This window comes from Mya arenaria, chromosome 10, assembly GCF_026914265.1.
Source record: "Mya arenaria isolate MELC-2E11 chromosome 10, ASM2691426v1".
Lineage (NCBI taxonomy): Eukaryota > Metazoa > Mollusca > Bivalvia > Myida > Myidae > Mya > Mya arenaria.
In genome coordinates this window covers 24,925,356-24,938,920 of record NC_069131.1, presented here as the reverse complement: position 1 = coordinate 24,938,920, position 13,565 = coordinate 24,925,356, and the positions used below count along the sequence as shown (strand labels likewise).

Here is a 13,565-nt window from a genome sequence, read left to right as displayed (position 1 = left end):
TTGATAAGATCCGTGGGTTTTCAAAATATATTATTTAGCGATGCAAAAAATGGTCTCGCAAACATCGATAACCACCTTGGGTTCTCTATATATATTATTAAGCGAAGCCAAAAACAGACACAAAACATTACCACTTACGAGATTAAAGCAATATTTTTATTACCTACAGTAACGAATAATTATTTACCTAGGTGAAGAGCCACCACTCGGTATATGGTCAAGGTTAGGATGGGAACTTCGAGAATACACAACTGTTGACTGAGGTCTGTTTATAGGTGCACGTGCTCGCCTAGGACTCCTGGATGAATAGAAAATTTATATTAAAGTATGTAATATTATGACAGCCCTGGTTTTATCTACAGTAGATTGTGGTATAGTAATTACTGCACAAGCTCACTTCAGACTCCTGGAAATATATCATTTTATTACGAATTATCAAATATTATAGCACCCGTGGTTTATCTACAGCAGACTAAGGTCTGGTAATTGTTGCATTTGTCCACGTCAGACTTCAGGAAAAACAGATGTTTAAAGGAGGTAGACACCAGATGGTCCAAAAAAACGACAAATACTGTATTTCCTTAAAACAGGCCTGGAATTCTCGATGCAAGCTAGTAGGAGTCCGATAAAACATCATTTTACCTGATGAAAAGAATAAACGCACCAATCATGTTGCTAGCTCATCTGAGTTTCCCTGTTTAAAAATAGCGCATGATGGTTTCCCAGACCAAATCATATCTGTTTATGAGTACAGATAAATTATGCCAACACTATTTTTAAACTTACTGGAATTGACATGGTAGACAACCCCAGTAAATTTCAAATTGGAAAAATGCGCAAAAACTGTGAATGATGCACATGAAGTACACAGTGTGAAACATCAGTAAGTAAGATTCATAGTATTGTACACCTGATGACCGCCCCTCCGCCCCCCAAAAGAAATCCTTCAAGTATATGTTTTATTTCAATAAAGGAGATAAAAGGTAGTAAAATATGTCCACAAGGCACCATTTCAGACTAGAAATTGTTTACATTTTCAAGGGGGAGTACCCCTCACGTACCCAGAGGCGTAGCCAAGAGTGAAATATTCCCTTTGGGTTAACATTTTTTATTTTTAAAAAGCAACTTTACAAAAAGCATTTTTTCTATAATAATGGATGAATTACCTTAACCCCACTTAAATAATGTTAAATATTTAAGATTCAATTTTCTTTTATACATGACTGTTATGATACATCAGCTTAACTTAAGATCTTCAAACAAGGAAAACAGTTTATATAAACATGTACTTGTTATTGTATAAAGTTCAGTTGGTTTTTATCAAAATAAGCTGTAAATGAAGTAAACAGGTCTTAAATCTGGAACAGCACATGTATTTACCATTATAAAATACAGACCTTCAAAAATGGTAAACAAATTATACCAGCAAGAATAGACAGTCTGATTCTATTTATTACTCTTTTTTAAGTTTATAGATAACATTTATTATTTTCAAACAGAAAAAAACTTGTTTGTAAACGCCAGTTCATTTTAGCATAAAACAATTAAAGGGGGAAATATAGGCTGAAACTTAATTGATGCAAAAAAAAATATTTTCTTTCATAATCATGTTTATTTTCTTTTATAATTATGCTTAATAATAACTCATTTGATTTTCATTTAAAGGATAAAATAAAAAATAAAAATTTATGAGCGATATATTGGCACTTTTTTAACTGAGAAATTTGTGGCCTATTATTTGATAACCCCAAATACATATATATATATATATGTTAATATTTGTTTAACTCTACACAAATTGTATGTTTTTGATTGTTTTGATCATAAAGTTAAATGAGTATTAATTTACACACTTGCCACTATAATGGCCTAAAAAAAATACATATGGTTCCAGTTACCCGACCCTACCAGTCTTTGCCTTAAAAAAAATTCAGCACTAGTCCTTTCGAGCAAGTAATTGAAGAAAACCACTTGCCCTAAAACAGTTTACTTGCCCAAAATATTTTTTAAAAAATCACAACAAACAAAAACACAAACAACAGAAGTATTTAATTAATAAGTGTCCAAGTGACGGGAAGACGCTTAGACGCTTATTAGTTGAGTACTACAAATGCTGAGCACGAGGAATTTTGTGACTTCACCAATTCATGCGTAAATATGCTAAAGCCAATATTTAGAACGTTCATTTAGGATTTGCGAATTGTTGCTGAAGAAATTATGAAAAATGAGGGATTTAAATTTCGGAAAAATGCACTTGCCTATTCAGGCAACCACTTGGGAATTTTTACTTGTCCGAAACAGCATTTACTTGTCCCAGGCTTCGGGCAACCCATTTACGACGAAGACTGCCCTACTGACTAAAAGGCGTCGACTCTACCATTTTAATAGTCATTGTTAAATTTATTTATTTTTAGTGTGTGTTTTAATATGGTGTTTAAAACCTTTGAAGCTTTATACAAAATATTTCTTCTTCACCATTTTAAAATGATGACAATAACGTTAAGTTCTTATATAACATAAAAAAATAAAATAAATATAAATAAAAAGCCTACCTACCCTACCTGTTTTTGAAAAGTTTGTAACTCTAACAAAACCATTATTTTTGGCCTAATTTATTTTAATAATTTATTGATGTTCATGTTCACTGTCTATCTATGGCTGTTAACCTTCTTAAAAACCTTGAGAAACATTTTTTCTATTTCCATAATTGTTATGGTCAATATCAATTGAACAGAATAAAATTATTCTTGAATGCATACATTTTCATATGCTGCAACTTTCCAGATTGTAATCAAAATTTGATTCCATTTTGGTGGATATCCCTCTTCCCCCGGATATTAACCCCTCCTAATACCCAACCCCTTCTCCTAGGGACCCCCAAAACAACGAAATAAATCCAATCTACCATGATTTTGGGTGAAATGAAACCAGAAACCGATACCTAAAACACCTATCTGAAATAAAATAGGTCAAGCTATTCACAGGCTTAGCCTATTTTTATTCTTCATATTGATTTCAAGTTCATTTAAGTTATTTTCTTATTTAATGAAGGTCAGTGTATCAGACTTATTGAATAGCCACCGATCTATGAATAGCTGAAATGAACAGGTTATGTTAACAGAAACACTAGACTAGCCTTTTAATAGAAATTGTAAAGAAATCCTTATCATTCTCTGACAGGGTTAGAATTCACCTATGTTATGCACTTTCAACATGACAAGACAATCGCAAAACCTATGTTATATATGATGACACAAGTCATTAATTATCATTCTCGTACATCATAATGCTGCAGCTTCATTTAAATGCATGCATCCGCCTTAGCGAAATAAACGTCATAAAGTTGGCTTTTTTGACTCTGTGTAACCAACATCATCTTTCCAAAGACCGTCATTCAGTATGAAAACATTATTGTTATACTCCTGCTAAATATGTTTTCATTTATTAAATTGCACTTAATTGATGTATGTGTGTATAACAGTCCTTTTCAAGTTTAACCTCTGAATTTAGAGCAAACCCAATACAGTCGAACCCTGTTGGACAAGCGAAAATACATCGAGGGAAATTCAAGCCAAGCGGGCCAATTTGTTAAATGCAGTAGAAAAAAATCAGCCCTTTACTTCCAGTTCGAGAAAACAAGGATATTGAGCCAAACGAATTCCAGCCAACAGGGTTCGACTGTACACCCACTATCTGGAGACTGAAGCTCTCCAATCAGCCATTGACAAAGGCGAACAATAGCGTCATGACCATTACCAGTACACTCGCATGCGTGCATGACCAGCGTGTGCGCATCAAATACAATGTATAAGGAAATCGAACAGCTGAGTTTAACAATAAAGTGCTGTACTTTTGAACTGAGAAGATAATTATATATCCACTTGCAGAATTTTGCAAGCTCAGGCTAAAGTCACTTGCCATATTTTAATTTCACTCCCTTTTTTGCTAGTATGGGAGTTCAAATTCGAGCTCTGAATTTTATATTCATATATTATTAAAGAAACTATTATTGTTTTTGAAAAAAGGGCTCCAGGTACCAACTTAACCAAATTAGAACCCTGAATATTCATTCATATAACAGAAAATATTATAATTTTAAAAATAAAGGCAACAGGTACCATTTTAACATGCACACATAAATTTTGAATAATATTCAATGATTATGTAAGAAATTAACCCCATGAAAAACTGAACTTCTTTTTAATAAAATGTGGTAATTTGCAATACCATAGTGCTCGAAATTAACACAAGCCCGCAAGCCCGCTTTGGTAAAATGTCTGCAGGGCTTCATCAAAATTAACACAAGCCTGCAAGCCCGCTATGGTAAAATATCTGTATTGCTTGATCAAATTCTCAATTTGATAATGCAGGACTTGTTACAGTTTTTTTATGCAAACAAGTGATTAATATAATAATTCGGTCTTGCTTATCCTGGAAGTCTAATTTTGATCATTGATAACCAAGTCTTCTCAATAATTATTATCAAAATAAAAATCTTTAAAATCTTTAAAAAAATAACATAAATGAAACCCCCCAAAAAATATATCTAATATCTTTTTAAGCACAAAATGAGGAAAGATTATCTAAATTTATAATGACAATAAATATAAATAATTGATCTAATGAGACTGGATACCTTCAAAAAAACACTCCATGTAACAAGTTGAAGCGCTTTACAAACATCAGATATTGGTCTATGCTTTGTGATCAAGGGTGCGAAATCATGGATTATATCACTGGTACCAGGTACTGTGTGTACATTACATCAGGAAGTGATCATTGCAAGACAGAAGTAGATTTCACAGAAGAAAAGCGATTTGTTCTGCAATATTTTGTTTAGAAATAGCTATTTATATAGACTTGATTGTTATTAAAATAGCATAGAGTTGATATGAATCTATTCCTTGATGGAAACTATTTCCAGGGGTTCGAACAGCTGATATTTGTCAATATTGCCAATTTGGGTGTCTGTTTGAGTTTGCCGTATTCATGCCCGAAGCATGGAAAAGGGGCTTAGATCCCCTTTGAATATGTTTCCAAAGTAATTTATATTCATTTCAAGGTAATTTCTACTGGTTTTTTTATGCAAATTTCGGAGGAAAATAAATCTTTACAACAGTATACTGTATGAAAGTCTAAAGAAAAGCTCTCAGTTCCGATAGGAAGGGTTAATCTTGAACTTAAGAACCCCTTTAATACTGGTGCCCTTTTTCATGGGCCAAAAGGTTTCTACCAATTTAGCCACTCAAAAGTGAAACCTTGGCAGGTATTCATAAAACATCTTAGGTCATTTTCTAACTGAAATTATTTTCTTAAAGTGGCACTCTTATTCAAAATCAATTCATGAACATGTATAACAAACAAAACTTAAGAAAAGTAATCTTTTAACTACTTACTAAATAATGCATTTATGGAAAATATTAAATACTGATAACAAAATGGTAACCGTGCATTTAATAGCTGAAAACGTAAATATATTAAATGATTGGTGAATGCTAAAAGATTTACTATCATCTCATAAGGTAGATTTATTGTGTTTTCTGTACCTTTCTTTCAAATTAAACATGGTATCCTTCATAAAAACCATCGTTTTCGACATTTATTCACCCTTTTTCGTATAAAAAAAACAATTTTATTAATTGTGGTAAATCTTATTTTGGAGTAAGAGTGCATCTTTAAGTTAAATATCTCACTAACCATAAGGTATTATGACCTCCTAATATCTGATATACATTATTATCATTGATTTGATGCAAAATACTTTCATGTTAAAACCACTTTAATCTTTTTTATTTTAATTTGACTTTGAAAAATTTAGGAAATTGACTTAAGTTAAGAAATGATTTAAGATGTTTTATGAATATCGGCCCAGGGTAAATTTTTAATACATTTAAAATAGTACAAAACCAGATCCAGTATTAATTCAAATCCTAACTTAAGTCATTTGCCTTAGTAAAGTATCTTAATCGTCATATAAATATAACCTTAATAGTTTCTAAAAACTTAATTTTTCATTAATTTTATAGAATTTACATACTTTTTATGTAAAAAAAAGTATATGAAAAACATTAGGAAATAGACTTAAATTAAAAAATGTTAAGATATTTTATGAATACTGGCCTAAGCCTCTTTCTAACCACTTTGGGTCAATTCACATAGCTAAATATGCCATTTAGCAAAAAAATAATCGCTTTACAAAAAGAATTGGGAAACCTTACACTAAAAAAAAAGTTTTTCTGTCTGCTACAAATGAGGAAATTATTATTTCTTTTCACTTTCAAGACTTGAAAATCTAAAATATCAATATGTGCGAGTGTAAATTATGTATTGCAATTAATCATGACAGTTAATATTGCATATTGATCTCTGAATGTGATGAAGAACAACGATTTCTGAATTCAATAATACCCAAAACCTACATCACATTCTTTTGATTGGGATTTTTTTTTCTCCAGATAGGGAAAAATATTATATATTTTGCTAGGGGAATGGGTCCAAATGTCGGACCCATAGGAACTTGGCCTGAAAACTTGACAAGTGCTTTAAGACCACCACCTCACCAAAACGCTTTCTTAATCAATATCTTACCCAGGGTTATGGTGACTCTCACTTGTTGTCCGGCCTCTAATCTTATAGCTGTGATCTGACGAGTGCGGGGGTCCCCCTGTGTTGCTACGGCGACGGAATCCTTCCTGCTGCTGGGCTCGGGAGGTAGCCATTTCCCTGAAAACATTGATATGCAATTATTAGCCATCTACATGCATTTGTATAGTATATATACTAGTTCAGGTTTTTTTCATTTAAAAGCTGCGCTCTCACAAATTGAACGTGTTGACAACTTTTTTTTTTTTTTTCTTTGTCTTGGAACAAGCATCTTTTTGCGAAAATGCATGAAATCCAGTGATATAAGACTGCTGACAAAAATCAGATCATAGTATTTTTATATTTTTGTTCAAATATAGATGTTTTATGCATTTTTCTTACAGTGTTAGTAACACTTTTAGTCATAAAACTTTAATTTACTAAAAAAAATATTTGAAAATCTGCGATTGGATCTTTTGTCAGCAGTCTTATATCACTGAGCAAAACTTGGCTCATTCCAAGACAAAAGATAAAAAAGTTATCAAAACGATAGATCTGAGAAAGTGCAGCTTTAGTGCCACGCTTGTAATTAATTGAACATAAGAAACAATAAAGCAAAAATAAACAATGGGCCGATTGCCCAGAACTTTGTTAAAGTTAACAACGTGATTAACGACGCTGTTGTTATATTTTCAAATATTTCACGATCACATATTTAAGATTAAACAAGTATAGCTGAAACAATTGTCTAAAATCTTGTTTGATTTTAAAGCTTCACTCTCAGAGATTTAAAGTTTTGACAACTTTTTTATTTTTTGTCTTGGAACGAGCCAATTTTTGCGAACATCCATGGATACCAGTTATATAAGACTGCTGACAAAAAATCAGATTTCAGAATTTTATATTTATTAAAGTTAAAAAATTGATGTTTCATGCATTTTTCTTAAACCATTAGTAATGGTTTTTTCGAATGGAAATATGAAAATCTACGATCTGATTTTTTGTCAGCAATCTTATATCATTGGTTTGCAGATATTTACGCAAAAATTTGCTCTTTCCAAGTTCAAATGGCCAATCTGTGAGAGTGCAGCTTTATAATACAGAATATAACAAGTGTATCCATTAAACATCCAGAGCAGTAACAATTTAAAGTTAACAATGATAAAGTTAACAACACTGTTAACTTTAACAAAGTTCTTAATAATCAGTCCAATATTTGCTTAGATTCCATGGGCGTGTGCTCATGCAAAACATAGCTTTAATTTGGAACATTTTGGATAGAGATCTTAGTTTTCAGCTTGCAAATTTACTTGGCAGATAGACCGCACGAGTAAGTGATGCGAAACAGGTAACAAGAGTGGATTTCCCTTAACAGTTAAAATTCCTGTTAAAATTTGCACTATTCTGTTATCAAATTGGATTTATTCTTTCTTTGTCAGTATGATCAATACAAAGCTCTTTTCTAATCAGTAAATCAATACGTGAAAACTTAACAAGTAAGCAGAAAACTGCATTTTATGTTTGAAACATGTTACTTAGTATACAGAAAATCTGCTATAAAAGCATTAAAGGAACCCATTCATTACCATAACTTATTGAGGGAGTTTATGATGCAACCTTAAAATAAAATGTTTTCAGTTAGTGGAAAAATGCTTAGTCGAGTGGCTAATGATAGATTTACGAGAATCATAGAGCTTTGGGTGTTTTCAGATACTAGGCCCAGTGCTTTTTCACCTCCTTTAATAGCGCTTGAAATAAGGTAGGGATTAAGTCAGACCGGGGGCTGCAGAAGTGGGACAGGGTGCCTCGGGAGAAAAGGGCACATTTTTATTGCGCTTTGAATGACTTTAGCAACATGAATATAAACAATTATTCCAAAAATATTGGAAACTGCGCTAAATTCAAGTAATTTTAGATGTAGCGGTAATAACCAAACGTGTACATTGTGTAGTGTGTTTGTATAAATTTATGATTGGACAGGAAATTTTGTTAATAAAACAAACAAATATTTCATGCTTATCTCTTGAGGGTTGAAACGTGGGACCAAAAAAGGCATGGAGCAGCAGCCTTTAATAATTGCCTAGTTAAAACCCTTTAAGGCTATTTTGCAACTGCAAAAATTGAAGAAAAAAAAAGATATCTCAATTTGATTCATAAAATGTCCCTTATTATTGCAATTTTCACTTCAAATGATTTTTCACGTGTTCTTTACGGTAGAGTTTCCACAATCACGATAGATTTAGATACAATGGGTTTACGAATTAACAGTTCACATAAGACACAACAAAACAAGCAAAAAAATCAACATTAATTCATTGTACATACTCAAGTATTCTGTTGTGCATATAGAGAGAGGTCTGGGTGTCTTCAACAAGCATCCACAACTCGCCGCTCCCAGTAACGGCAGTACGGCCAACCTCCATGAAGAAGAAATTGTCAGAATGTCCACACCTTCGTATACTGGAGAACTGAGGAGATAAAAATCAAATAATGTTACATGCACATGCTGGACCTATGTCTAATGTTACATGTAGACCCAATGTCTTATGTTTCATGTAGAACCAATGTATTATGTTACATGTAGACCCAATGTCTTATGCCACATGTAGTACCAATGTCTTATGTTTAATATAGAGCCAATGTCTTATGTTACATGTAGACCCAATGTCTTATGTTACATGTAGTACCAATGTCTTATGTTTAATGTAGAACCAATGTCTTATGTTACATGTATAACCAATGTATTATGTTACATGTATAACCAATGTATTATGTTACATGTAGACCCAATGTCTTATGTTACATGTAGACCCAATGTCTTATTTCACATGTATAACCAATGTCTTATGTTACATGTATAACCAATGTCTTGTGTTACATGTATAACCAATGTCTTATGTGACATGTAGACCAAATGTCTTATGCCACATGTATAACCAATGTCTTATGTTACATGTATAACCAATGTCTTATGTGACATGTATAACCAATGTCTTATGTTACATGTATAACCAATGTCTTATGTGACATGTAGACCAAATGTCTTATGCCACATGTAGAACCAATGTCTTGTGTTACATGTATAACCAATGTATTATGTTACATGTAGACCCAATGTCTTATGCCACATGTAGTACCAATGTCTTATGTTTCATGACTTTTTGTAGACCCAATGTCTTATGTTACATGTAGACCCAATGTCTTATGTTTCATGTAGAACCAATGTATTATGTTACATGTAGACCCAATGTCTTATGCCACATGTAGACCCAATGTCTTGTGTTACATGTATAACCAATGTATTATGTTACATGTAGACCCAATGTCTTATGCCACATGTAGAACCAATGTCTTGTGTTACATGTAGAACCAATGTCTTATGTTACATGTAGACCCAATGTCTTATGCCACATGTAGAACCAATGTCTTGTGTTACATGTATAACCAATGTATTATGTTACATGTAGACCCAATGTCTTATGCCACATGTAGTACCAATGTCTTATGTTTCATGACTTTTTGTAGACCCAATGTCTTATGTTACATGTAGACCCAATGTCTTATGTTTCATGTAGAACCAATGTCTTATGCCACATGTAGTACCAATGTCTTATGTTACATGTAGACCCAATGTCTTATGTTACATGTAGTACCAATGTCTTATGTTTCATGTAGAACCAATGTCTTATGCCACATGTAGTACCAATGTCTTATGTTACATGTAGACCCAATGTATTATGTTTCATGTAGAACCAATGTCTTATGTTACATGTAGACCCAATGTATTATGCCACATGTAGACCCAATGTATTATGTTTCATGTAGAACCAATGTCTTATGTTACTTGTAGACCCAATGTATTATGCCACATGTAGACCCAATGTATTATGTTTCATGTAGAACCAATGTCTTATGTTACATGTAGACCCAATGTCTTATGCCACATGTAGTACCAATGTCTTATGTTACATGTAGACCCAATGTCTTATGTTACATGTAGTACCAATGTCTTATGTTTCATGTAGAACCAATGTCTTATGTTACATGTATAACCAATGTATTATGTTACATGTAGACCCAATGTCTAATGTTACATGTAGACCCAATGTCTTATTTCACATGTATAACCAATGTTTTATGTTACATGTATAACCAATGTCTTGTGTTACATGTATAACTAATGTCTTATGTGACATGAAGACCAAATGTCTTATGCCACGTGTAGAACCAATGTATTATGCCACATGTAGACCCAATGTCTTATGTTACATGTAGAACCAATGTCCTATGTTACATGTAGACCCAATGTCTTATGTAACATGTAGAACCAATGTCTTTTCTTGCATACCGGACGTGTGTTTCCGGTCATGTGACCGGTGCTGGAAAAACTCATCTTACACCCCCATGTAAGATGAGTCACACGAAACAACGCGCCACTTCTTATTTCTTTTATTGTATGATTTATGAAAAGTATATATGCAATTTCAATAAAGCGGAATCAAAAATATAAGAATACAATACTTTTAATTAAAATTGAAAATAAATACTCGTAAAAGCCCGATTTTTATTTAGGAACTATTGACGTCGATAGTGATTTAAAATTACTGCGCTTTATGACGTCAGTACTCAACGCCGCACGCGCTTTTTGGCGAAATGTACAAAAGTGCGTTTTCTACGTCAATTTTTCAACAAATTCATAATTTTAGGTATGCAAGAAAAAATATAAATCATGTTTTTCCGGTCCGGATCGAAAAATCCGACCCTCAGGCACGCTGCGTGACCGGTAACTCGGCAAGCCTCGTTACCGGCTTACGCGCGTGCCCTCGGGTCGGATTTTTCTATGCCTACCTACCCTTTCTGTTTTTGAAAATGATAACCCTAACCAAACCATTTTTTGTCCGTATCAGATATAAAGGCATAAATTGACCAACTCCAAAATACATGTACAGTACACTCAACGAGTAACACCCACTTTCTGTTTCCCTTCGCGGATTTTTGCTATCGCGGCCAACACAATGATTTTATCGACTGTCCGCGTTACTCGGAGTTTGAATTTAAGGACCTCGGAGGGTGATAAGTCGACACTAGATAAAAATCTACGCTAAAGTTATATTTATTTTATTAAAATTTTCAACAGATTACGACGGCTCCACTAAATTGCTATTATTCTTTTTCCTCTGCCCGTTTTGCATGAAATTAGCTTACCACAAGAATGCAGTCGTATTTCACTAGTTGCTCATGAATCTTATAAACATGTTTTACTAATGACTGATAAACACATGAAATTCTAGGTTACATTTTTTCGGAAAATCAGGAGGTCAAACACGCGTTCAAAGTTCACAGCGCATGGTTTTGAAGGCCTTCTTGCCTCCTTTTCTGTGAAAAATTCCATGAAACTTCATAGCTATTTTTAACCACCAATTATAAATAGTATATATTCTACATTGTATTGATCACGCGCTTGACGTCAGAGGTCATGGTTCAGAATCTCGTACATAGTCGGCTGCTTTATGATGCAATAACTTAGTGGATATACTTTAATGATTCAATGTTTATAATTCAAGACAATATTCAATTGGCGTTTACGGACATTAATACAAATTAAACGTTGGTACATGTAAGAATCTTTTACGCTAAACAATGTGCATAAGAATAAAAATATGTAACTTCTGAACAAGAATGATTTCTTGCTTATCTGATTAGACTCGGAGTTCCGCCGCGGGATCATAAAATCGGACGATTCTCAAGGCTATCGTTCATATTAAACTCGGCGGTAAGCCAGCCACTCGGAGGAACTCGGGGGGATTTTAGCAAGGGCAACAGTTTTACCCTCGGAGGAAACCCGCGATCATCGACTTTATCCCTCGGAGTGAGTGAGGAAAGTGGGTCTAACTCGTTGAGTGTACTGTACAAAGGTCACAAATAAAAAGGACCTTAAAAAAATAAAAAAAAATATTCAGCAAGTCAATACAAATGTAGTATTACATACCTGAAAGACATATGACGGATGAAATTTGTCAAGCTCAACAAGACTAACTTCCTTGTTCGACAAACATAATCTGTATGGTCCTTCAATCCGTGTACAAGAGGTCTTGGACTTCTTCTTGATACTGCCTTGCCACACGTATTCTGTAAAGACAAATAAAACAAATACGTTACAATTTTCATCAGAACTCACGGTGGTCACAATAACATTTAGCAGACGCCCGCTTATTGAAAATTATGCGGCCAAGCTGAAGTTAATAATTCAAGCTATTAGCTCATTGAACAGTTTTTAACTGAACTCATATTTATAAGCTATTCATCTGAACTACAATATTTTATGACAGTTCTTTTTTTACCCTTAAAGTAAGGCCTAAAAAAAAAATACATTTGGTTCGGGTTACGGAATAGGCGCCGACCCTACTGTTTTTATAGTCAGTTTGAAAAAAAAAATGAAAAACTAAAAAAAAAAAAAAATCGTTTTTTTTTTTATTGCTTTTCAATATGTAGTTTAAGGTATTAGTCATGTAATAAAACTCGGGTAGCATTGACATATATCGCCACTCGCCGTAACAGATCGCGACGAACATCGAGCGTATTCGGCCTGTACCGGATGTTGCTATTTTTAGAAACAGAAGGTATTTCCCCGCTATTCATAGGTCAATAATGGAATTTCTACATTGTAGTATTTGGAAACTCTGTGAAGTATTTCTCATGAATATACGTTTAAAATAAATAAACACTTAAAGTGCACGCTGACAGTTGATTACGATACATCTAACAACTTGAGTCATTACAGTAAAACATGGATTATAAGTGAATTATACGCGTAAGAGAAGATTATCTGTCGAAAAAACGAACTGTCAACAATCAGCATGGAACTGGGATATTCAGATATTCGTATCAAAGGGCTATGAATGTAAGTATCCTTGAGCAGTTTTGTACGTTGATGTGTTCAAAAATGTTTGTTTTTTAATTTATCTTTGAAATTCTTAAATCAT

The 13,565-nt window shown here is 33.2% G+C and overlaps 1 protein-coding gene across 1 annotated transcript in view; it reads right to left on the bottom strand.

Annotated features, from left to right (window-relative positions):
- The window catches only part of LOC128205638 (uncharacterized), a 45,626-nt gene that overhangs the window by 20,839 nt on the left and 11,222 nt on the right, over positions 1 to 13,565 (bottom strand). The window contains exons 3-6 of the mRNA XM_052907443.1: positions 12,572 to 12,711; positions 8,908 to 9,050; positions 6,589 to 6,723; positions 188 to 298 (exon numbers count right to left, since the gene is read on the bottom strand). Coding sequence (XP_052763403.1) covers positions 188 to 298; positions 6,589 to 6,723; positions 8,908 to 9,050; positions 12,572 to 12,711 — 529 coding nt within the window. The remainder of the gene's footprint in view (positions 1 to 187; positions 299 to 6,588; positions 6,724 to 8,907; positions 9,051 to 12,571; positions 12,712 to 13,565) is intronic.